At 55.7% G+C, this 26,594-nt stretch overlaps 1 protein-coding gene across 3 annotated transcripts in view; it reads right to left on the bottom strand.

The window, feature by feature from the left end:
• SHANK2 (SH3 and multiple ankyrin repeat domains 2) overlaps nt 1-26,594 on the bottom strand; it is a 554,292-nt gene that overhangs the window by 144,761 nt on the left and 382,937 nt on the right. For all 3 annotated transcript variants that reach the window (XM_043924118.1, XM_043924122.1, XM_043924126.1), the window contains 2 exons: nt 22,073-22,155; nt 20,360-20,484 (listed from right to left, as the gene is read on the bottom strand). In XM_043924118.1, the coding sequence (XP_043780053.1) occupies nt 20,360-20,484; nt 22,073-22,155 (208 nt within the window). The remainder of the gene's footprint in view (nt 1-20,359; nt 20,485-22,072; nt 22,156-26,594) is intronic.

Below are 26,594 nucleotides of genomic sequence, written 5' to 3'. Positions count from 1 at the left end.
CAAGTGATCCATAACAGACAAACGTAACAGATCGTCTTGAATCTCACGGTACAGCGCGACATCTGGCACACGGGGGCTGCATCGAGCGAAGAGGCCAGAGGACCTACTGCCTGGGGGATGGAGAGGAGGTGGGAGACGGCAGAGCTGAGGCATCGCCAGCAACAGGAGACGGAGGGCCAGCGGCGAGCTCACTCACACCCAGCGTGCATGGGACGCACGTTCCCATCTTTGAAAGCTCACACCCTGAAGGTTCGTATGTAGGGGACTGACTGTCCTGCTCTTTTTCTCTTGAACTTCTGCATAGTTCTCCTGCATCTGACGAGGATTTATTGAGCACCTCCTACATGCCAGGTGAGTAAGAAAGACAAAGGCTTTGCCCTCTTAGAGTTTAGGGTCCCAGGGGGATCAGGAAGACTGCCTTTGTGGCTCAGTCGCTAAGTCATGTCCGACTCTTTGTGACCCCATGGACTGCAGCATGCCAGGCTTCCTGTCCTCCACTATCACCCAGAGTTTGCTTAAATTCATGTCCTTTGAGTCAGTGATGCTATCCAGCCATCTCATCCTCTGTCGTCCCCTTCTCCTCCTGCCCTCAATCTCTCCCAGCATCAGGGTCCATTTCAATGAGTCGGTTCTTCGAATCAGGTGGCCCAAGTGTTGGAGCTTCAGCTTCAGCATCAGTCCTTCCAGTGAATATTCAGGGTTGATTTCCTTTAGGATCGACCAGTTTGAGACTGACCTACAATTAAATGCGCACGCAAACTATGCCCTGTGCTGCTGAGTGCCCTGAATACACAGGAAGCTGATCAAAGGGCTGGGGGTGGGGGAAGAGAGGACTGCTGCAAGCCGGGAGGCCTCTGGGGGCCTCTGAGATGGGGTCTGGGGAGAGGGAGGGGCCCCCAGGATCTGTGGTCTTCCCCATCTTTCCACCATTTCAAAGACGCTGCAGGGAGGGAACGTGCTTGTTCACTTGAGAGGCAGGTGCTCCGGGGGACAGGCTCTGGCACAGAGCACTTCCACGCCCCATGTGACCCCAGGACCACTCGAAGCGGGCGGGGAGGTATCGGTGATCTGGTTCAGAGAAAAAGGAACAGCTATGACACGCCTGTGGTCTAAACGGTAAAGACTTATTGTTCAAAAAGTATTTTTTAAAAGTCACAATACTGCTTTCCTTTTATCAGAAGAATAAACAATTAAAAAAAGTTGTAAAATACACAGGACACAGACTTCACCATCTTAACCGCTTCTAAGCGCAGAGTTCAGTGGCATCTGCGTTGCCGTGCAGCCATCACGCCGGTCCATCTCCAGCGCGTCAGGTCCCAGACAGTCTCTGCCCCCTCCCCCTCACCACCAGCCACTTCCTCCACAGGTTTGACAGCTCTAGGGACCTGCTATGAATGGAATCACATAGCCTTCCTTTTCTTTCACCCCAACTTTGCATTCTTGGTCACTATCCCTCCGTTTCCAGAAGCCTCCTAGCCTGGACAGCTCAGGGTGGGGGCGGGGAAGCAGTGGCAAGAACAAACAAGGGCCCGCATCCCAGGGCAGAGCCTGCAGCCCCCGTGCAGGTCAGCGCCTGCTCAGAGCAAGGTGGCCATGCTCCCTCCTGCTGGAAGTAAAGAGGAGGGGGGATCTTTGAAGGCACACCTTCCACACATGAGTGAAACTGTTAGTGAGGTGTAACTGCTAGCCACTCAGTCGTGTCTGACTATGTGCAACCCCATGGACTGTAGCCCGCCAGGCTCCTCTGTCCATGGGGATTCTCCAGGCAACAATGCTGCAGTGGGTTGCCGTTCCCTTCTCCAGGGGATCTTTCCAGAGACAGGCTTAATCTGAGTGAAGCCAGAGAGACCACGGCATCAGAATCCGTGCCCAGACCTGCTGGCCGGGCCTCCTGGTCGCCGAGCCCCACTTTGCTGTGATCATTCAATTAATTCCTTCCATCAGGCCTTTATCTCCCAGATAACAGCCCATGTCTTGTGCCAAGACCCGCACCTGTATCTCAATAAACAAGTGAAGAAGGAGGTCACTGGCCACTGAAGGTGACCCCAGCCGAGCAGAGGCGATGGACAAGCAAGAGGTTAATCAGAAAGTCTTGGTGAAAGAGGGACGGGGGCCTCCAGGTTGCAACAGGGCTGGCAGGGGTACTGCTGGGCACACAGCCTGTTCTCAAAAAATAAAAAGCCAAATCAAACCAAATCGGGCCATTCTATCCAGAAGGCTCATTAAAAAAGACTCCTGGAAAATTAACTGACAACAAACAAAATTTCTTCCTGGAACAGACCAGGCCGGGCCAGACCCGAGAATGGGAACCGATCGCCACCGGCCCCCTCGGCGCTGCAGGGCTGGACTGCTGCCCAACGACAAGGTCATGATGCCTGTGTCTGCCCCCAGCCCCGCCCCTAGCCCCAGGGCTGAGTCACTTCAGGCTCAGGGGCCAACACGCCCCCTCTCCGGGCTGCCAGGAAGAGGCGGCCTGATGCTGAGTGGCTGGGGCCCAGCGCCAGGCTCCCGTCAGCCCTCAGGGTCGCCTCCTCCGGGGACGGGCACACAGCATGCAGGAGTTGGACGTGGGCTCGAGTCCTGCCCTGCCCCTCCCTTTCAAGGTCGTCACGCTGACCAAGCCCCCAGGGTCTACGGGGCAAAGGGCACCTCTGTCACCCTCCTCTCACGAGAGAGAGCGACTGGTCAGCAAAGGGCAGAGTGTCCAGCCCCATGTGAACCCCCGCAACCCATGGGCCGGAGGCCAGTGGCCGAGATGGTCGTGTTTCTGGCCTCCCTGGCGGCTGCCCCTCTGTGAACGAGGCCATCGGTGTAACCGATTGAATCTCAGGCTCGATGGACTGTCCGTCAGATGGGGCCTCACCCTGCGCAGCAGTTCAAAGGTCCCAGGGGCTCATTCCCCAAGCACGCGCTCATGGACGGAATGTGTGTTTTTCCAACATCTTCAGGTGAAGCCCTGACTTCGATGTGATGGTATTTGGAGGTAGGGCATCTAGGAGGTGATTCGGGTGAGATGAGGGTGGGGCCTCCATAACAGGATTAGTTTTCACCAGGCTTCCCTGGTGGCTCAGAAGGTGAAGAATCCGCCTGCAGTGTGGGAGACTGGGGTTCGATCCCTGGGTCTGAAAGATCCCCTGGAGAAGGGCATGGCAACCCACTCCAGTATTCTTGCCTAGAGAATCCCATGGACAGAGGAGCCTGGTGGGCTACAGTCCCTGTGGTCACAAAAAGTCGGACATGATGGACTAACATTTTCACTTTCAAAGAAGAGGTGCCAGAGAGGAGGTCTCTTTCCTTCTCCCACGTGTTAAGGCAAAGCAAGGGGGCAGCCATCCAGGAGCCAGAAAGAGGCCTTACCAGGAGCGAGAACGGCTGGCACCTTTTAGCGGCTGTTGGCCGTGCAGCTCAGCATGCAGGATCTTAGTTCCCCAACCAGAGATGGGGCCTTGGGGCCTCCCTCCGCCTCCCCCAACACACACATTGGGAGCGTGGAGTCTTAACCACTGGACCCCCAGGAAGTCCCCTTGGCGGACACCTTGCTCTTGGCCTCCCTAGCCTCCAGAAATAAATGAGAAACACAAAAAACAGATGTTGATTGTGTAAGCTGCCCTGTTGATTGTAATTTTTACAACAGCCAAGCTGACCGAAAGGCTTCTCTAGTGGCTCGGCAATAAAGAATCCACCTGCGATGCCGGCGCCACAGGAGATGCGGGGAAGATCCCCTGGAGGAGGGCACAGCAACCCACTCCAGAATTCGTGCCTGTAGAATCCCACGGACAGAGGAGCCTGGCGGGCTATAGTCCATAGTGTCGCGAAGAGTCGACGTGACTGAAGCGGCTCAGCACGCAAGCTGAGCGGAGCACCCACTTATTACGTCTGCCACCCGCCAAGCACAGGTGCTCAACCCCCACCCTCACGATGAACGGCTAGTATGGCCCCGGCTTCTCCCCCAACACCCACAGTCCCCCAGGGCGGCCCTCCCGTCTCTGCCTGGCACAGCAGGAGGTCTGTCCTCCCCTGATTCCTCCTGGTCATGTTTGCACTTCTTCCCTCCCCCCTCAAAGATACTGACGGAGGAAACACAGTGTGTGATGGATGCCCTCTGCTCGGGCACGAGGCTTGGGGAGAGTCTAACTCCAGGCTCTTTGGGAAGAAGGACCAGGCCCGATTCATCTCAGTTTTCTCCGGCCTCCAGGGTAAGTCGTGTCTAACTCTTTACGACCCCACAGACCGCAGCACGCCAGGCTTCTCTGCCCTCCACTCTCGCCTGGAGTTTGCTCAGATTCATGTCCATTGAGTCAGTGATGCTATCTAACCATCTCATCTTCTGTCTTCCCTTCTCTTCTTGCCCTCAATCTTTCCCACCATCAAGGTCTTCTCCGATGAGTCCACTCTTTGCATCAGGTGGCCAGCGTACTGAAGCTTCAGCTTCAGCAACTAGGCTTGGCCCTACATAATGGCTGCTCGAAATAAGTCTGTAGATACGTAGCCCAGAGACACACCTGATCCCACGTGGTCGGGTCCACGCCGAAAGTGATTTTCAAATTCTGCTGAATCTGCCTACCCAGTGATTCATCTTCTCCCTTCCCACACCTGAAACTCCACCTTCCTTTGGGAGCCTGCCCAGCCATGCTCCGCTCTTGTGGCCAAGGGGGCTGACCCCGCCCAAGGTGTCTGGGGAGGGCATGTGATCCAACCTGGGCAATCAACATTTTCCATCACGGAGCACTCAGATCCAGCCGGGCCTGAAGCCCCACTTCTCTGGGACTTTCAACTACTCAAACCAGGAAATTCCCCTTGCATGCTGAACCAGTTTGGATTGGCTTCTGTCAGTTGTAGGGAAAGTTCTGGAATCAAACAGTTCGAGAGGATGGAGGAGATGCAGCACTTTTGCTTTGTCTCCATCCTTAACCAACTTCCTTTAGCGTTTTAAGTTAGTTCCCCTCACTTCCTCCAGGAAGGCCCCCAGGATCCTCTAATCAGTGGTGACCTTTGCCTTCCATGGACTCAATCTGCTTAGCCAGTGCCTCCCCTCAAGATCTGAACTATTTCATCACCTCCAATTGGGCCTCCAGGCTGGGCAGTAGGACCACCTGGAAATGTGACAAGGGGCACTGCAGGCCTCGACCCCACGCTCTGAGTTCTGGGGTCTGGGCATATCACCTGGTCTTTCTCAGCCTCAACGTTCTCATCTACAAAATGGGACCAGCGAGAGAACTGACCGCCTGGTGCTGGGAGGAGTGTGAAGTGAACCCTGTGCATACAGCTGAGCGGCGGCAGCAGCAGGAGACACATACGCTGACCAAGCGGCCAGGAACCCACGTCTGGGGGAGCGTCCGTCACTCAAAGCGGCACTGGCCCTCCCTGTCACCGCTGTCCCCACCACCCGCCTCAGACACGTGACCCATGCCTCATTCACCCAAGGTGTCCCTTTTCCAGGCTTGCCCATCCCTCCCACCTCTGGTCGTCTTGGCAGGTGGCCCAGCAGGACCCCCGGAACCTGGCGTCTGCGGCCCTCACAGCCCGTCCTCATTGTCCTCCTTGCTGCTCAGCTGGCGGTCATCTGGTCCCTCTGGCCCCTGCTCCTCCTCACTTCTACCAGCTCCATCTCGGCCTCTGTAAATCCAGCGGCAACAGGCTTCTGTGCCTCGTTTATGGAAACAACATGCCCGGGGCAGGTGCAGCCCTATGAGGCACATCCCACCTCTAGCGACCAGCCTGGGTGCCCTGTCGGCCCTGGGAGATGTCCCCACCCCACCGGCGTCAGGCCCCCACCTCTCGAGGCCCCGCCCCTCAGCTCGTCATGTTCGGGACGCTGGCCAAGATGCTCTGTGCGGCTGGACCATCTCACGCCCTCCTGGGAAGCAGGTTCTGCGGCTCTCTCCCGCCCCAGGAAGCCTTTCCTGACCCTCCAGCCCACCACCGTTCCTCCCTGGCGAGCCCGTTTCAGTTCAGTTCAGTTCAGTCACTCAGTCGTGTCCGACTCTTTGCGACCCCGTGAATCGCAGCATGCCAGGCCTCCCTGTCCATCACCAACTCCCGGAGTCTACTCAAACTCAGGCCCATCGAGTTGGTGATGCCATCCAGCCGAGCCCCTTTACTCCATTCCTTATTCCAGGCCGTGTGGCGGAGGCATTCAGAGCGTGCACTCGGAAGCAGTCACGGCCTGGGCCACAGCCCGGCTCTGCCCCTCACCTGCTGTGTGTCTGTGGGCAAGTGAGTCTCCCTCTGTGCCCCAGCCTCTCTGTGTGGAAAAATTGCTGATCGGAATATCCAAACTCAACTGAGCGCTAAGCGTGGTTCACGCGTGGGAAACTCTGAAAACCATGCCTGTTGTGCACGGGAAGAACTCAAGAAATTCGAGCCTTTCCCATCGTCACCGCCGTCACTGTAGTCTGTGTTACTTGCGGTCAGCACATGCAACCTAAGAACAAGCTCACTTTCCAGAAATCCCAAGTGGGTTGTCGCTCTTAGCTCACATCTTTAGGAGCCGAACACCCCTGGTCCTACAGGTGGCTGTACTCAGCGCACTGGCTCCAGTTATCTCAGTTCTCTCAAGAGGTGAAAAATCCACCTGCTGATGCAGGCAGCTCGGCCCCGGGTCAGGAAGATCCCCTGGAGGAGGAAACGGCAACCCTCCCTAGTATTCTTGCCTGGAAAACTCCATGGACAGAGGAGCCTGGAGGGCTGCTACAGTCCATGAGGTCGCAAAGAACTGGACACGACTGAGTGAGGACACATCAGCTCTCCAGCAGTGACGCCGCCAGTGGGTTTGAGTTCTGTCTCCGTGGGCCGGGGCTATCTCTCCTCCTCCTGCTCCTGGCTTCTTCCTCCAGGACCAGCATCGAGGTGGTCATTTACTAAGTGCTCACTGAATATTGATTCAACCCAAAGTTCGGTCGGCAGTTTAGATAAACAGTTACTTTCTGACCCAGCAAGCCCACTCTCAGGTTCAAACACCTAAAGTCTGAAAACAGGGACTCAGACAAATACCTGTACACTTACGTTCACAGCAGTGTTATTCACAAACAGCCAAAAGGTAAAAACAACCCAAATATCCATCAACCAATGAATGGATCAACAAAGCATGGTTCATCCATCACTGGGATATTATCTGGCTGTGGAAAGAAAAGACAGGCTGCAACCTTAGAAACGCTATGCTATGTGAAAGGCCACGGGCTGTAGGAGTCCACATATGTGAAAAGTGCAGAAGAGGCAAATTCATAGAGAGAGAAGGCACATTGGCAGTAGCCTGAGGCTGAGGGGAGTGGGGGGAGGGAGAGTGTGTGCTAAGTAAGTATGCGGATGCCTTTCTGGAGTGACATAATGGGTTCTGGAACTAGACAGAGGTTAGGGTTGCACAATATTGTGAATGTACCAAATGCCCCGGGATTGTATGTTTAAAATTATTGTTGTTCAGTTGCTAAGTTGTGTCCTACTTTTTGCAACCCCAGGAACTGCAGCACGCCATGCTTCCCTGTCCTTCACCATCTCCCAGAGATTGCTCAAACTCAAGTCCATCGAGTTGGTGACGCCATCCAACTATCTCATCCCCTGCCACCCACTTCTCCTCTTGCTCTCAATCTTTCCCAGCATCGGGGTCTTTTCCAATGAGCTAGTGCTTTGACTCAGCTGGCTAAAGTATTGGAGCGTCAGCTTCAGAACCAGTTCCAGTGAATATTCAGGACTGATTTCCTGTGGGATTGACTGCTTTGATCTCCTTGCTGTCCAAAGGACTCTCAAGAGTCTTCTCCAGCCACAATTCAAAAGCATCAATTCTTTGGCACTCAACCTTCTCTACGGTCCAGCTCTCACATCCATACATGACTACTCAAAAAACCATAGCTTTGATTATATGGACCTTTGTTGACAAAGTGGTGTGTATATTTCACCACAATAAAAAATGATATACACAAGGAAGAAAGTACCTCTGGCACACACGTGACAAAAAGTATCTCTAACAGATACGTATGAAGAAATAAAAATCCGAGAAGATAAACCTTGTTACAGTGACCGTGTCTCCTGGCAGAATCACCTGACTCTCCCGAGGTGACAGCTCAAGCATCTGAGAGGCAGGACTGCGACCCAGCGCGGTACTGGGGCCCGCTCACCGTGCAGCGGCTCTGGGACTCCGAGTCTGCTGTGGGGACTTTTCTGGGCCTCGGTTTCCTGCTTTGAGAAATGGTGACAGTGTGAGAACCCATCTCTCAAGTTCCTGGTGAGGCCTAAACAGGTCAGTAGACAACAGAACTCAGGGATGTGACAAGTGCAACAGCAGCTCACACAGAAATGCGCTGGGGAGGGTGTCCAGCCCAGCGTTCTTGTTTGGGAGAAGCCCAGAAACTTGGGTCGCTGTACCAGGAACCACGCCGCCAAGCACCAGCCTGGCTCTCAGCAGCCTGCAGCCTGGAGTGACCACGACAGGCCTCGGTTTCTGGCCAGCTCAAGGGCGGAGCATTGCCCTCCTGCCCTCTTTCTCCCAGCCCCAGCCTCAGCTCTCCAGGACCCGTGCTGGGCACTGGGGGTCCCGGAGCTCACACCTGACCTCATCATGGTGAGTCCCATGGTGGAGAGGTCCCCAGGCAGTGAGACTCTGCCTAGTGGGGGGAGGGGAGTGCCTGGCCTGGCCAAGAAGGCTCTGTAACCCTCCCTCGGGCTAACAACAACACCAACAATAATAGCAATGATTCCCCTTGTGCCGACCAGGAGTCTTCTTTGCGGATGAGGCCACTGAGGCACAGAGGGGTTGTGTGACTTGCCCAGGGCCACACAGTACACATGCAGAGGAGCTGGATGCGGACCCAGGTGGGCTGACTCTTGGAATTGTGCTTTTCATCTCTGCTCTACCCTGCTTCTCAAGGGCACAAGCCCCCAGTCTGGTCTCTCTGCCTCCACCTCCTTTCTTCACAAGGCCCTAGCCCAGGGACTCACAGGCCACGGCCGTCCCTGCTAAAACGCCCGAGGTAGCTTGCTTCCATGACAGAGTGAAGTCTCACTACTCAGCTTGGCTTTCAAGGCCGTCCCTGGTCTTCAGGCCCATTATTCCTGGGCCTACTGACATTTCTCACACATTGCTGCCTCTGAGCCTTTATCCAGTCCATGATGGTCGTTTATCTCATGAGCTTTCAGGACAGGCAGGGTTGATGACTGGTGCTGTGAGTGGATGTCCTGGAAACATTGGGGAGGCTTCCCTGAGGAGGGGCCACTGGGCAGAGAGCTGAGGGGGTGCTGGCGTTACCCTGGTGGAGGAGGAGGTGGAAGAGGGGAGACGTCCGGAGAGAAGGCACGGAGCAGTGGTGAGAGAGGCAGGGGTGCGGCTGGTGCCGGGGTGAGAGAGGGAGGCAGGGGTGCGGGCTGGTGCCGTGGTGAGAGAGGGAGGCAGGGGTGCGGGCTGGTGCCGTGGTGAGAGAGGGAGGCAGGGGTGCGGGCTGGTGCCGTGGTGAGAGAGGGAGGCAGGGGTGCGGGCTGGTGCCGTGGTGAGAGAGAGAGGCAGGGGTGCGGGCTGGTGCCGTGGTGAGAGAGGGAGGCAGGGGTGCGGCTGGTGCCGTGGTGAGAGAGAGAGGCAGGGGTGCGGGCTGGTGCCGGGGTGAGAGAGGGAGGCAGGGGTGCGGCTGGTGCTGTGGTGAGAGAGGGAGGCAGGGGTGCGGGCTGGTGCCGTGGTGAGAGAGAGAGGCAGGGGTGCGGGCTGGTGCCGTGGTGAGAGAGAGAGGCAGGGGTGCGGGCTGGTGCCGTGGTGAGAGAGGGAGGCAGGGGTGCGGGCTGGTGCCGGGGGTGGCAGGGGGTATGGCGCACATCTGGAAGGCCAGGCAGAGAGGGCCGGGGTCAAGGCTGATCCGCCACTTTCCCCACTCATCCGAATAATCCGTTCCTCCCTCTCCACCCTAGCCAGGTTTACAGGCCTCTCTGCACACCCCCCCCCACACACACACACTTTGTCTCTCAAGGCAGACATGGCCTCCTTTCATTTCCAAGACCCCCAGCCTTGCCCACAGAGGGCTGAGCACAGAGGATGCACCCTGGGAACTTTGCTGTCTGAAATGGAAGGTCCCGGGGAGGGCAGACGCGGAAAACAGGCTGGTGGGGGGTTGGTCTCACGCCACCAGAGCAAAGAGACCATTCTCAGGATTTTGCAGCATCAGACAGCAACTGTGGCCTTCTACACCCCCTTCCCCGCTCCTTCTCATTTCAGTTCTACTTACTGTGGGCACACACCCCCTCTCATTCCCGAGACTGACAAACTCCATCAATTAAAAGACCCTACAAGGTATTTAGCACAGGCCTTCCTTCAGTTCATTTGCCAACCTAACCACTTGTATCATGAGGCTCCCCACAAAAGGGCACTGCAGACTGAGACAAATCAACGCTAACGAGAGCCTGCAGAGCTCCCTGGGAGGTGGGTGGGTGGGAGGAAGGGAGGGAGGGAGGGCAGGTGGAAAAGACCCAGGAGGACTCCTTGCAGGCAAATCAAGACGCCCATCAGAGAAGCCTGAACCAGAAGCTTCATATGTGGCGATCTCAGCTCACTATGCTTTCTGCAAACCTCACCCCAGTCTACACCAGGGATGGGTGTACTGCATCCTTCCTGGGTGGAGAATGATCATTATAACATTACATTTCAGTGACCCAGAACATCATCCAGACCCAAGCTGGGAGTCAGCTGAGATTCAGAATCTCCCTGTGGGGCCCTGGCAGGCTAACTAATCTCTGTTTCATTATCTGCAAAATGGGCATAAAACACCTACTTCCCCAGAGTGTCCATCGTTGAGCATGTGGTTTGGAGTCTCTTTTATATATCAGATACTATGCCAGGCACTGGGCACACAGTGGAGACCAGGTCAGCAGACTGCCCAGACCACAGGGAGCAGGTATTCTTAGGAGGAAGACCGCCGGCAGTCAACCACCCAACATGTGAGAAGATTCTGACAGTGAAGGAAGCACACAGAGTAAGCACTAGAGTCAGGGGCAACCAGAGGGAGCCTGGAAGCCCTCCCTGACAAGCTGGCAGTGACAAAGGGAAGGCTGGCTTTGAGCACAGAAACAGCACAGATGCTTAATCACATTGATCCCTTCACCCCTCCTCACAGAAGATTTGTCTCCACCCACAGACAAGCACACTCACTGAATCATAAGCTGCTGTGTCCAGGAAGGCCAAGGACACAGGACACAGAGGTGAGAGGAGAAGGGAATGAGGGAGGGGAAGGGCTGAGCCCTTTCACCAGGCTCCTTCTGATGGGAGGCTGCATCCTCTCACCTCTCTGGTTCAGCACCCTGGAGAGATCCACCCACCCACCCTTCCCCGAGGATAGATTTCAGCACCCTGGACAGATCCAAGCCCCGCGGCGATCCAGCACCTTGGACAGGGCTGGCCATGCCCCCATTCCTTCTGTAGCTCACGCAGTCACCCCTACTCAAACTGACACTGCAGACCTTCTCTGGACAAGCCCCAGTCACCTTCAGCTCTGCAATATCTGATCACTCCTCAAATCTGCCCTGAATCTTTCTGACCTCCCAACATCTCCCTGGAGCTCCCTCCCCTCTCCTGTTCTGCCCTTAGGAACCCCATTTATTCATCAAAGTGTTGAGCCATCACCACTTCTTTCATGAAGACCTCTTCCTGATGTAAATCGGGGCCTTCACCATATCCTCCTTTTGCTCTCCTTCCAGGCTGAGTTTCTCGAGGAACCATGTCTGATTCGCGTCTTTTCTCCCGACAGCACATGCCAGCCCAGCACGCGATGGGTGCCCAATGTGTGCTGCAGAAGTGAATGAATGAAGTTGCAAAAGTGATTTGTACAAGTGCCACCAGCTGTTGAGAGCTCACTCTGCCAGAAGCTGCATGCTTCACACACATTTTTATTTAGTTTGAAACTGAGGCCGACAGATGAAGGGATGTGCCCAAGTTCACACAGTGACGGAGCGACAGGCCCTCAGTTCTGCCCCAGATCACACTCACAGCCTGTGCCCTTGACCGTGGCTCCGTTCCGTCTCTATCCGACCCACTGCACTGCCATCTGCCAGTCCCACCGAGCCCTGAGCACAGCAGCCGTGGTCCCCTGAAGTGATTCTGAATCTTTTTTTAGCCTGAAATTGAAATCACTGATGCTTCAAATTAGAACCCCAAAATGAACGAGCCAAGACTTCAGATCTGCAATAGCTAAACCGCCCGCATCCACCTTCTCAGCAGGATTCTGGGCTGCTCTTCAGCCTGGACCACCTGTTCTCAGCCAATATGGAGGACAAAGCGAACTATTTTCTAGGTACAGGAGGGGCTTATGTCTACGTGCAGGAAAGGGGTCCAGCTTCCCAGGCACTTCCCTTAGAGCAGTGGCCTCTTTAAAACTTCAGAGAGCAAAGACTTCAGTGCAATGAGCCTTAGACAGCAAAGATCCCAGGGCTATGGCCTTAGACAGCAAAGACCCCAGTGGTAGGAGCCGTGGAGGGCAAAGACTGGAATGACAGCAGTGTGCCCTGGGCACTGGTATCTTCTGAAGGCAAACAACAAATTCAGCTCAGCTCCTCTGTGCTGACTTCTATTTGCTACTAAAGGGATGTCTCTCAACCATCACTGAGAAGATGGCTGCAGGCTGAGACCTCAGCAAAGGCCAGGCAAGGGGATGGAGAGGCAGATGAAGACGGCCACTGCCTCCTCCCCTGCATGGCTCAGGAGCTGGCGGCCCAGGCGCTGGGGAACTGGAGTGGGAAGCGAGCCGGGGTCCCGGGGCTCTTCCAAAACTAACACAGTCAGAAGCTGCAAGGCTTCAGAACAGAAACACTCCATGTTCTGAGGGACCCAGGACAACTGTGAGGCCCTGCTTGTGTTTAACATGAATCTGACATAATTTGACCATCAAAGTACCGATGTGATTCAAGGTCAAGAATTTACCAGTAGCCCTAGCTTCTTGCTAACATCAGCTGGGATTTCCTCTTCAACTTACTGAATTAAATACCCACTTAAAATGACTTAAATAAGAAATTAAGAATTTTGCGGGGTAAGGGAGTGGTAGAGTTCCTGGACTGGCCACACAGGCCACCAGCAGGACATGCGATGAAGCCTCTCATGATATCCTGGAAGGCAGGACAGAGACACGTGAGCCATGGGGCATGGCTGACAAGGATGCTGGCACTCGGGAAATCACAGAGGGCTCTGGCCTCAGCCCTGGGATTTGTCACTAGAGGGTAAAATGGGAATCAGGAGCAGAAATTCCAAGATTACCTAAAAGGCAGGCTTGTGCCAAAACAGGATTGAGCAAGGCAGTGAGTGCCCAGGGAGCAGAAATTCAAGCCAAATCTGAAGGTATGCCTGCCAAGGATGTTTGGGGCCTGGGGTTGGGCGGGGCAGGTGGCTGCATTCGCTGGCATCCTTTCCACAGAGAGGCACCAGGAAGCTATAGCCAGTGCCCTCTTGGCCGGAAGTGCCCAACTGTATGTGCTTGGCCCATGGTGGGCGTGCTCTGTAACGGCTACACGCTCGAAAGGATGGCGGTAACAACCAGCTGTCATCGTTACAACATGATTTTTTACGGAAGGATAGTTGATTTACGATGTTGTGTTAATTCCCGCTGTGCAGCAAAGTGGTTCAGTTACTTTGGTGGTGGTGTTCAGTCGCTAAGTCGTGTCCGACTCTCCTGTGACCCCACGGACTGTAGCCACCATGCTCCCTGTTCAGGCAAGAATACTGGAGTGGGTTGCCTTTTCCTTCTCCAGAGGATCTTCCTGACCCAGGGATTGAACCGGAGTCTCCTGCATTGGCAGGTGGGTTCATTTCCCATGAGCCACCAGGGAAGCCCAGTTCAGTTATACATACTTACACGTACATACGTGTGTGTGTGTGTGTGTGTATACACACATACACATTCTTTTTTATATACTTTCCATGATGGTTTATGACAGCATATGAATATAGTTCCCTAACTATACAGTGCTGTGCCAAGTCACTTAAGTTGTCCCTCTTGGCGACCCCATGGACTGTAGCCCACCAGGATCCTCTGTCCATAGGATTTTCCAGGCGAGGATGCTGGAGTGGGTTGCCATGCCCTCCTCCAGGGGATCTTCCCAACCCAGGGATCGAACCCTCGCCTCTTGCATCTCCTGCACTGGCAGGCGGGTTCTGTGCCACCATCACCACTTGGGAAACCCCCACGGACAGGAGGACCTTGTTCTTTGTCCACCCTATATATGAGAGCTCGCGTCTGCTAACCCCAAACTCCCACTTCATCCCGCCCCACGCCCCCGGCAGCCGTGTCTGTTTTCTGTGTATGACTTATTATCATTGGCTCAGCTCATTGTCACTGGCTTCATCTCCTGAGTCAGGCATCATTAATGATGATGAAGGACAAGATGATGATCAGCGACAAATACTGACAGGATGCTATGCCCAGCACTGCTGGCCCTCCACGATCTCCCAGCCAACAAGACGCGCTAACAGCAGCCCACGCGTTTAGAACTCGGGTGGCACATAAGGGGGACCCCCGAACAACGTGTGTTTGAACTGTGTGAGTCCACACGCATTCTTTTCAATAGATGCACAGTCGGCCCTTCACGCCTGCAGGTTCCACTCCGTGGATACAGAATCCTCAGATACAGAGGACTGACCAGGGCAGTGAGCACTGAGAGATTTTGCTCTCTGTGGTGGGTGCTGGAATCAACACCCCCCCATGTTGATTCCCCCGCAGACACACCCAGGGATGACTGTAGTTGGTTTCCGGTGACGGAGCTCACACAACCACCCATTTTGCTGACAGGGATGCCGAGACCCAGGGAACACGTGCCGACTGGGGATGTGCAGAACCACTGATCAGAAATCACCTGGACTTTATTTACTCTCCTCCTGTAATACTTAATTTTCAAGCTGAGGAGGCTGACCGATTATCGCCCGGTTGTAACAATTGTTTATACCTCCTGCTGGGTTGAAAGTAACGATTTGGATGAACAGGCTCTAGGGTCTGCATGACATTTTCTAAGTCTCAGTTCTCAAGCAGCAGTCTGACAAACATTTTATAAGGTACTCAAATGGCCCCTAAGGAAAACACCAGGGCCTCCCTCAGCGTCCTCGCTTCAACGTAAACCAAGATTATAATACAGTTCCAGGCCATCTTTAGTACAAGTATTTAATACGAGGAAAAGTAATTAGCAAACTCAAGCATCACTTTTCAAGGATGAAGGATATTGCTGCCTGCTTTAATTGCAAGGGAAAACCTATTTAGGGAAATGAACACAAAAACGAGATTGGCCACTTCAGGACGAAGACAACAATCACAAAAACCATGGGAGTCTCCAGTGCTACATGGAGCTGGGGAGGGGTAGCCCCAGGAAAACACTTAATGCCCAGGAAAAGTGCTGCCCTGAAAGCAAACAGTAACTCCTGGGGCATGAAGGCTAAGATAGCGCTCATCTACATGAGATGGCCTCTTCTAAGGAATAATTTTCTGTTTATGAAATGAATCCCCGTCAACAATTAATACTGTCGTTCTAGAAAATCTGAGAAATAGAAGTCTGCCAAACAGAAAATAACCACAAGTGATCTCATCACCTACGGGTTAACACTTTCTTTCCTTATTTTTCTATGGTTATTTTGGAGGGAGGTGGTACAATTTAGATGATGTTGTGCAGATAACTTTAATTCTTCCCTCTTCACCTAATATGAGGCAACTGTTTCCTGTTGGTAGGAAGAACTTCTTGCAAGCATAATTTCTGATGCTTTCTTATAAATCCACAAGAGATGCATGGTACCCCCTTAACCATTCCCCTCTACTGCCACCCCTTTCTTTTTGAGGCACTGTGATCTCTTCCTGGTTTTTTTAAGATCATTCCCTTAGGATGGGTTCCTAGATGTAAAATTCCTGGTTCAGCTTTATTGTTCTTATTATATACGGTCACATTGATTTCTAAAAACTTTACGGCAATTTATTCTTTCGTGTAGCAACCTAGAAGTGCTGTCACCAGCGATGGGTACAGTAATTAAAAAAAAAAAGTGTTTGCTAATTTGAAAGTAACACTGGCATCTCATCGTTTGTACCTCTTCTTACTCCATGCTTATGCACACATTCAGCGCATCAAACCATCTCTCGGCATCTCTGAGCAGTGGTGGTCTTGACACAGACAGCCTGGGTTGGACTTCCAGCTCACCAGCTGTGTGACCCTGGGCAAGTGATTGAACCTCTCGGAGCCTCAGTCTCATTTGCAATATGGAGGTGACACGGATGCTATTTTATAGGATTATTATGACGGCTGCATGGGTAGTGAAATGCCTGGCAGACACACCCTTGATGATTCTAGATAAGGATATGAGCCTTTTGTTGTATTTACTGTAACGCTGCTGGCTCTTTTGATGTTTATTGTTTAGCTGTATTATGAGCAAGTCTTGAGATATAAGATATTTTAGATTATACTAAAGTAAAGCAGGAAAAAAAAACTCAAGACTTCCAAATGGGGAGGTCTGTGGAAGAAAGCCAGTCCTGGTCTTGAGACAACGAGATAAGCACAGTGCCTGCTTCTAATTTTTTGTTAGAATGCTAAATTAAAAGGTTCAAAGAGCCACCCTAATGAGGCCAGCTGGTCTTCATCTTGCCTGCCCATTGGAGCCCCTGGCATCATCACTGAAGCACCCTAAAAACACCGACACTCCTGCCTCGTGATTCTGATTGTGTAGGTGTGGGCTGAGCCCAGGTCTCAGGGTCTCTGGGAGGTCTGCAGGTGACGCTGGTGCCCAGCCGAGTTTCACTGGCTGAGGCTGGGGGTTGCTCCAGTTTGTTGAGTCCCTGCAGGAATCCAAATGGCATCCCCACCTCCAATCTCTTGAATTACTCCACACGAAACTGTCACCCGTGACATCTACGTCCTCCTGATGACTTCTCATAAGCGGCCCCTCCTGCCCCACCTCGTGGGGGCTGAGGAACCTTCACCCAGATAATCTCAAAGAAACAGCAGACGGAGTATATTCGACACACTGCACTTGAGGCGGACTCTGCCTCTGGACCCTTCAATTTCAACCCTCCGGCAAGCCTCATCAGTATTCAATTGGGTTTCCTGTTGTAACCAAAACAGACGTGGGCCTGAATCATTCCTGGCCGGATGGTGGCCCCAACCTCACATCTGACCCGCAAGCGAGGAAATGTGCCCTGACTCTGCCACCTGCTTCTCCCGCCGGACTTTCACTGCCCCCACCCACTTCTCTGAGCATCACCTCCCCCCAGGTCCCAAAGGGACACTCGGCTCCCACTGTGCCCACTCCCGCCGCCCCTAAGAGTGCTCTGGGCAAGCTTCAGTGTCCCCGGCCATCCAGGGGGCTCTGGCCCATCAAACTGATCTGAACATGGTAAACACGCGTGGTCTGTGGAGCCACCTGTTTGAATGTCCCCATGCATGGAGCACCCACCCCCTGTCCTCCACCTTGAGGACTGTCCTCCACTTTTCACACTGCTCACACTAAGACCCATCCCCAGCTGGAAGACAGCCTTTTTCCACAGAGCTCTACTCAAAGTTTGGCTTGTTGGCGGGAGGGGAGGGGCGTGGTCATCAAAGAAACAGTACCAACAGCTAAAGACAGGCTCCTTCTTCCCAAAAGTCAGGGCAGAGAGAGAAAATTTAGAGAGTGGGCACCCCAGAAATGCACGCACAAAGGAAACCCTTCTTGACAGGGGTCAATGCCGGCCAGATGACAGTGTGTGCGTCCTGACAAAGTCCAAGAGGGGAAAATGACATTCGGGAGATGCTGAAGACTTTAGAGAGGGAGCATTCGCTTCAGAAGCTGCCCCTCGGTCCCAAAGTTCAGACTGCAGCATGGGTCTTTATAGAGAAAATAAATATCGGACAGGTTTTGCGCTCCTTTCCAACAGCAGAGTGAAAGGAAGGCTTGTGTGGGAGGAAGGGATGTGGACAGATGTGGCCCGCCCGCCCGCACCTGCAGCCTGAAGCTAGGACCCTGCACTTGACCAAGAGCCCAGAAACCCCAGCCTCCAGCATGGCTTCCATTCAAGCCAAAGATCCACCAAAGCATGCGAGTCTAAACAGTCTCTCCAAGGTTGAAGCTTTTCACTGAAAATAGTAGAAAAATTTTCTGTTGGAAAAAACATGCACCTCTAGGGCTATAAGTGATTTTACTATTCCAGGGGTGGGATCGGGCAGCGAGGAAAGCAAGTCAATGGAGAGCCTTGGTCTTTCAAACCCAAGCACCTGAAGGAGAATTTCTGAGCCCCCATGAATGAAACCTTGGCATGAAACAGGAGGAGCGGGTTCCCAGCGTTCCCCCAGCCCGTGCCCTCTTTAGAGGAGGACCCCTGGGGAGCAGCCTGATAGGGCCTGGGGCTGTCTGGGGCCCATCCCTCCTCCAGGTCATAAAAAGACCAACAGAACCTTAAGGCAGCTCTGGGCCAGGATGCCTGGAATCCTGGAATTCAGAGGTCACCTGGAATATGAAAGCAGTTCCAAAATGGCAAACATGTTTGCATATCAGAGGTTAAAAGCAATGTCAGAGGAGGTGCTTTGAAAACAGAAGGGCACAAATTCTTCATGCTCCTGATTTCCGTGGAGCCCTCCAGCTGATCCGGGCGGCCTGCCTTCTCCCCCGGCCCAGGCGAGCACTGCAGACCCGTCTGCCAACCCAGTGCGGCTCTGCTGCCTGGGAGAGGGGTGGGCCCAGCGCACGCTCCACGGCCGCCCCACGCTTCTTTATTGACTAGTTTATCAAGGAAACAATCTGACGAGCCTCACTAACAGGGATGCTCCTGCATCTGCAGCCCTCATTTATTATTTAAAACCAAGAACCAGCAACAGCTTTGTCACCCTACTGGATTCTTTCTCTCTCTCTCTCACACACACACACACACACACACACACACACACACACACACACACACACGGGAAGGGAACTTACATCACAACTGCATCCTACAGAAGATGATTCAACCCAGTCTCTCCGCATTTTCATGAGGTTACAAATCGAGTTAACCCGTGAAATCACCGCGGGCTCCGGTCTCCACCATGCTGGATATGCATTCCACAGTTTAAATGAACAAGAACCTGAAGAAGCACAACTCTTCACCTGAGCCAGGCTCTGATTGGTCAGCAATCACTTAAATACATTTTTTTTTCCCCCAGCACATAAAGGGACATCAACACACAATGCCTGGAATAAAGTAAAGCACCTTCTCCATTTCACCTGGGTCTCTCTTCTAACAGCATCTTTCCTTCAGATTTCCATCCTTAGAAACATCCTCCTTAGAAACACCCAGGAGATCAGGAACAGAACTGCAGCTCAGAAAGCACTCTTGGAAGCTGAGGCATATCAGAGACGAATGGCTTCAAGCGGCCATCTCGCCATGACCTGGATCTCCTCCTTTCCAGAATGAACAAGTGTCCTGGCTGGCCCCACGGCGGGGGCCCCGAGCACAGGCTGGAGATCGTGCACCCATTCTTTCCACCTGCGGGGCCCTTCCAAAGCAGACGACACATGGCTGAGGGTGAGCCCCGAGGAACGCTCTTCCAAGAGACGTGAACTCCCCGTGGGGGCCATCTGAGCTTACCAAGCGTCTTAGAATATTTTCAAGGCACAACGTATTCTTCTATTCTTGATATTTCCAAAGAGTAACACGTTCCTTTTGAAAGTGACACTAAACCCGCAGAAGGCAGGGAGCTCAGGTGTGCCAGCAGCTTGGCATCTCATGCGTACCAGCACGGCAACTCCAGGTAAGACCTGAAGCGGCTCAGAACTCAGGTCTAGTGGGATTTTCTTAAATGACGAGAGGGCTCCCTCCATTCACCTATTAGCAAAGGCTGGTTTTCACAGCATCTAAATCTACAAGCTTCCTTTTGGCACCATCAGCTCCAGCCACCCAACTTGCCCAGATTCCTCGGTCCTTGAAGACCATCACCCATCTGACAGGCCAGTTACTTCGACTTGAAAATCAAGACTCTCAACCACCGACATGACAGACCTCACAGGAGCGAGACCCACGGCACCGAGCTTTCCACCTGCCCTCGGGGCACAAGCACGGGCAGCGGCTTCTCTTGGGTCTGTTCAAACAGTCACAGCTAAGCCACCCACAGACCCGCACAGGTCCCTGACAGCAGGGCAACCAGCTTCCTCTTACTTCTACTTTCTACTTCAAGATCAACAGCCAAGTTGCAGACACTGCCAGCCTCCAAAGAGATAAAGCCAAGGCCTCAAAGACAATCCCAACGTGATGTCCGCAGGAAACGACATCCACCATAGGTGGAAACAACCAAGGAAGCCCCCGGCCAAGGCAGCCTCCACAAGGGCCCCCAGCCTGGCTCACTGGCCACGCCGCCAAGACCACAGACCCAACCCCAAGAGAGCCGGCGCTCTCCCCAGGCAGAAGGAGACGAACACCAGTGTCCCTACCTCAATCAAGAAGTCCCCGGTCCTCAGTCCGGCTTGCCACGCCACCCCGCCTTCATCCACAGATTCCAGGTACTGCAGGGCCGGGAAGGCCGGTGTGGGCGTGAATTCTTCGATGGGCGTATCCGCTGGGAAGACAAGGCGTACCTCGTTACACGGCTGGGAAATGTTTGCAGGTTAGCCCAGGCCTCCCACGGGACCCGGGGAGGAAGCAGGCCCTGTGTCTCCATGGGAAGCAGGTGGCCCAGGCCAGCTCTCCCCTGGGAAGGGGCTGACACTCATGGTCATGGGCCGACACCAACTCAAGCAATGGACCCAACTGCTTTTTGGTGCCTCTCGGCCTCTGTGCCGAAAACACACAGGATACCGTGCTCCCCTGTCCATGTCTATATGTACATGCCTGTCATTTTCTTTAAAAGCATCAGTGACTAAACATTTTCAGTTCTAAAAATGGAAAAGTTCCCCCCATAACCACATGGAGCTACAGAAACACCACACTGAACCGCTTGCCAAATTTACATCTACGTAGACTCGCAACCAAGGGAATTCAACTTGGAGCGTGGACGGAGCAGAACGCTGACCCAGTGGGTGGCTGCAGATTTGCAATCTGCTTATGAGTCCTCTCTGCCGGGAGCCCGGCTCCCTGTGGCCACTCTGCGGCCAGCGTCCGCAGGAGGGCTGGGGCCCCGCTGCTCAGCAGAGCCAGCATTGGCTTCCTGGGGCCAGAGCTGCGGAGCCAAAGTCTGGGGCAAGAGGTGGACCCTCCTAGGTGGTCCCAAGGGGCTGGGGGTGGGGGGGGGAGGGGGAGGAAGTCGGCCTCGGCCGGGGGAGGGGAGACACCTCTCAGTCATGGACTCTCAGGGGCAGAGCGATCTCCCCCTCCCCGTGGACAGGCCGCTGCCTGGGCAGCCGGAGCCTGGAGCAGGTGGGGCTGGCTCCGGACAGGACGCCTCCCCCCGCAGCACAGTGCGGGACCCCCCAGTGCAGCCCTGAGGCTCCGAGATCAAACTTGCACATGGTTTCCCCACACGCGCGGGGCACAGATGTCTCCTCTCACTGGGAGGAGATGCCATTTTGTTTCATTTTGGCAGTGGGGGGGGGCCCTCCCGAGTTCAGGGCTGCGGGGGGCCGCACTGCCGCGGACCAGGTTCCCGGAGCCCCCCACCGTGGGCCACGTGACGTGTGTGCTGCTGGCTGGGCCACGGCGGAGGGGACCATCTTGCCACATTCCCTTTGCAAAGTCACCTTAGAGGCGGGCACCCAGCCGCCTGCTGCACTCGGGGGGCCGAAGCCCACTCCCAGAACGGGGCAGTTCGGAAATCCCTGAAGGAAACTCGGGACTGGGTAATTCTGGGCGACTGACACCAGGAGCTCCGAAGCCAGTCACAACCAGACTGAACCAAGCCACAAAACACAGATGAAACCCATGAATTAAAAAAAAGTGGGGGGGGGGGAGGGAGAGAGAAAGAGGAAAGCGAGAGAGAGGAGAAGGAGCTTGTTCGGAGCAATACTGTGTACAGAAAATTGGAAATATTCCTAAAGGAAGCCCCGGTGTTTAAAAAGGCAGGATGTGAAAGAACATGGTTGTCTAGCAACCGAGTACCCCCAGGAAAAGGGCTTCTTTCTGAGCTGGGGAACGTTTTTCACACAGGCGTGTACACACACAGACACACACACACATGTGAAGCACCCAGGCCGGGAGCCGCCGGCTCTTACCTTTCGCCCCTCGGAGCACGAATCCGAAGCCCTCATTGTCTTTCTTCTGCAGGACCACGGTCTTCTCCTCGATAACGCAGTCGCTGTAGAGAGAGTTCCGGGGACAGCGCCCATTATTGTAGCCCGTCAACATCACCGCGGCCGAGGCTCCGCCGGGGACGTTCATCATCGTAGCCAATTAATCACCCCAGCTCGCCCGACCCAGGCAGGCAGCGTGGAGACGGCGAGCCGGCGCAGGAGGAGCGGAGGCAGCTGGGGGCAGGCTAACGGGAGGGGCGGGCTCGGAGCGGGGGGCCGGGCGGAGCGGGCGCGAGCGGGAGGCAGGAGTCATGCACGGCGGCGGCGGCGGCGCGGGCGGGCCCCGGGCGCCCCGGCACGGCGAGCGGCCCGCGGGCGCGGGGGGCGCGGCGCGCGCGGGGCCCGGCCGCACGCGGCGCCCCGGCCGGCGCGGGGCCCTCGGCCGGCGGAGACATGAGGCAGCAGTTTTCCTTTTTCTTTCCTTCCCGAAGGGCTTTTTTTTTTTTTACAGAAGCCGCCGATTCTCTTCGCTCCCTGCAGCCGCGGCCACCCCGGGAGGCGCGGCGACCCCTCCCTCCGGTCCGGGGGCGCGCGGGGCCCCCCTCGCTCTTGCGCGGAGCCCACAAAGCTGCCGGCGGCTCGGCGGCGTGACGCCCGCCGCGCAGAGGAACCGCAGGCCGGCGGAGGGGGCGGCCGGCGGGCGGGGAGGGGGCGCTTCCAGCGGAAGAGGGCAGGTCACTCCAGCCCGGCCTCCTTGGGGCGGGGGGAGGTGGGGAGGAAGGGGCTGCGGGCTCCCCCTGCAGCCACACCAACGCCGTTTGGCACAGCTTTTTTTTTTTTTTCTTAAAGGAAAGAAACCCCAAAAGCTCCAACTTTGCTTCGGTGGCCAAAACCTCCCACCATCCATAGGACGGGCGCGTCGCCAGCTGATCGCCGCCCGCAGCGCCCAGCACCGGGAGCAGGGGAACCCCCTGGAGCCCCCCACCTTCCGGGCTGCCTCCCTCCAGGAGTCCCCGCTGCCCCGGAAGTAAGTCAGGGGGAGGGGAAGAGTCGCTGGGGATGGGGGGGGGGGGTGCGGAGAGGAGGCTTTGTCCAGGGTCCTCAGGGGCTGGCTGGTGGGAGGGCAGGGTAAAGGGGAAGGGTCCCGGCCACAGGGAGAGGCCCGGGATGCGGACTGAGAACGCGTGGACGGGGCTCCAGGTTCCAGGACTGAAGATCAGCTCTGCCCAGCGCTGAGTCTGCCACCTGCAGGAATCCCGTGGCCTCAGCTTTGCGGGAGCAGCCCCACAACCCGGGCCAGCGGTCAGGAGGAGGGACAGGGCTGCTGGGACCCAGCTCTGGGCAGTAGCCGAGAACATCACCCTGCAGGGACGGAGGAGCCACGGAGCTCCTGAGAGGTGGGGGGCTACGGCCGGAGGACACACAGGTGTCCTGCCCCACTCCCGAGCCCTCGGCCTGCACATCGGAGGCCGCACGAAAGAACTCGTGGGTGTGCCTCTGTCCTCCTGGAAAGGCCCAGCGCGGTGGACACACGCCTTGACGCCGGGCAGACCACACCATCCTGGATGCCCACAGTCCAGGGTGTTCTAGGAACTTGGGAGGAGGGACTCAGTCCCTGGGCACTGGCTCTGCCTCCAGCCCCGGGGTCAGCCTGCCGGATAGGAGCCCCAGGTCTGGGACTGAACATGGCCTGGAATCCAGGCCTGGGAGCCTGTGTGCAGGTCACGTGCTGGCCTGGCCTTAGTCGGAGACTGGGCTCTTTGAGCCTCAGGCCCCCTCACATCACAGCGCGCTGAGAACAAGCCGCAGGCCTCCCGGGACTCCTGTGAGGTCAGATTGGAGGAGGCCCACAGCTTGCGGTGGGACCCGAGAGCCCCAGGGAGCTATCGCATTAACCGCCATCCGCTTGGCGGGGAGCCAGCACCTGGGAACCGCAGGAGGGGGGGGCAGAGCTGGGCACGCGGTGCTTCAAGGGGGCGGATCCCCTACTAGCCTCTTCACTTTCCATCCCCCACCTTCCCCAACCAGAACACAGACACAACTGTCTACTGACCACCCCTTTTCCTGCCTCTGAACTCCTCCGGCTGGAGGGCTCCCTGGCTCTTCGGGTACAAGCCCGCCACCCACTCCGGCCGCTTCCCCAGGCCGCCGCAGCCTCACCTTCTGCCCCTGCACGCCCCCCTGCAGGAGCCCCTCGAAACTGCCACGACGATGCCCGCTCTGAGGGGCCGGAGCCCTTTGGTTCCCCGGGGACCCACGTGGCCCCTGACACCCATCTCTGCCTGGCTCCAAGGCAAACCTGTCCTGCTCTCCATCATGAGGCCCTACCGAGGGCCAGCTCTTCTGCCCACCGCCCAGATGACACCCCCCTCCCCACGACAGCCTTTCAGCTGTCCCCCACGCTGGGGAAACTTGTTGGGGACAGTGTGGCTGTCCGGACGCAGTTGGCACCCTCCCTACTGGCCACACAGGGCGGGGGTGTTCGGGCATCGTGGGTAAGGGTGTCACACAGAGCCTGGCTCAGATCCTGGCTCTGCTCTGACCCCAAGGGCACTCTGACCTTTGGAACCGCAGGGTCCCGCTTGGCAAAGTGGTAATAATAGCAAGGCACGCCTTGTGGACTTCAGGAGGAGTTAGCAAAGAACCCACCTGAGCCCGGGTAGGCAGCACACGTTAACACCAACCATCCTAAGGGAGGGCCATCATTTGAATGTGCCCACTGCCGCCTCCTGTAAGGACCACCCCCCCCCCCCTCAGGCTGATGGTTCCCTCTTAAGCCTCTCAGCAGTTCCCAACTCACTGAACAACTCCTGACTCACTCGAGGCTGCCCCGACCTGTGTGTCTGTCATCCTACTCGATGAGAAAACACGAGACTCCTTCATCTCCGATCTGAAGGACAGTCCGAACTCCTCTCTCCTGCATTAGTTCAGGAACTGAATAGCCCCTGGCTCCCTGCCCATCATGACCCATCTCAGTTTCATTCACAGATAGACCTGGGTTTGAATCCCGACCCAGGCACTTACCAGCTTAGCTTCTCAGAGCCTCACTTTTCCCATCTGCAAAGTGGGAACACTCATACCTTCCTTGCAGGGACTCTGCGGAGCAGGTGAGGGCAGTGCTCCCCTACAACAGGGAGAAGTGCTCTCATCAGCATTCCCACGTGTGGATCTCCCCAGGAGACTGTGACTGCATCCTGGGGGTTACCCAGCATGGCACCACATGGAATGGAGCAAAATGGGCAAGGAACACAGCATGGAGAACAGGGGTGGCAGTGTCAGGGGCTGAGGAAGACCGCAGGGTTTCGAGTGAAGGTCTCTGGGTCAGTCCCTGTCATCCGCAGAGGGCAGGGCAGCTCAGCGTTGTGGAGTGCCTACTGTATACAGCTAGCTAGGCCTAGGAAGTGGAAAGGCAGGCTCAGGCTGATGGAAACCCGCAATCTCGGTAGCAACGCGTGAAAAGCAATAGAAACTCCAACGCAAGAGTCATTCCCTCAGAACAAGAGCGCATTTCGATGTTATCTGAATGGCACCATCCCTGGGCACGGGCTCCAACTGGGAAATCCCACACCCCGGGCCTCAAGAAGGAGCCTTCCCCAAATGAGAGTCTCTTTCCTTCCAAATCCTCCTAACAAGGGGCCCCCCGCACAGTCTGTACACGGGGGTGCCCTCCAGCCTCGCCCAAGCCTCAGGGTCAAACATCATGCCCATTCTCCCTGAATCTCCCTACAGGGCACAACATCGACTCTTGGTAAGATTCTGTGTGATGAAAAAAAGCTGTTCTCCAGCTGTGCTCTCTTCAAACGTGTTTTCTGAACAGGGCAGGAGAGCAGTTTTAACATGCCCCAAAAGTACCCTCCTCTGGAAGCTTCCTGCAGTGGGAGCCATGGAGGGTAAAGGAGGTGGGCATTCAGCCCCGCCAAGTACAGTTGTGCAGGCTGCGCACTGAACAACTACAGAGGATACCATCTGGTCATGGCCGTCACAGAGCCATATGTTTCTGGTGGTGATTTCGGCTCTCGGCTGCAAGTAAAGGGCCTTGAGAAAGGGGCAGGCACCTTTTTCAAGTTCATGCAGATACAGGCCACAGAAGCACAGAATTCACGCGGTACCCGTAGACGCGTGTCTACCTTGGGGGGTGGGCTGCTGGGGAGGCAGGAGGTGGCCTCACAGAACCACGCCCACACTGGGAGACACGACCTGTGCTGAGTCTCCTGGGAGCCACGCGGTAGAGGCTGTGCCAGCTGCTCGTGTTTCCACCCCCGACAGTCCAGCACGCGGCAGGGAGGAGTGCCGAATGCCCCGGAGTGAGGCGGGCGTACGGTCGGCCACACAGAGGGCCTCAGGGTCCCCACCCCACTGGCAGGCCTGAAGACTCCCCTGGCGTCCGCCTTGCAAGACTGCAGGTGGCCAGGTCTCAAGTGGCCTTAACTGTGGCCCTACGATGGGCAGGCTGCACTTCGCTTGGGTCCAGATGGCAGAGATGCCAGCGATGACAGCTGGCATT

The sequence above is a fragment of the Cervus elaphus genome, chromosome 2 (genome assembly GCF_910594005.1).
Source record: "Cervus elaphus chromosome 2, mCerEla1.1, whole genome shotgun sequence".
Taxonomy (NCBI): Eukaryota; Metazoa; Chordata; class Mammalia; order Artiodactyla; family Cervidae; genus Cervus; species Cervus elaphus.
This window is presented reverse-complemented; position numbering and strand designations above follow the sequence as displayed.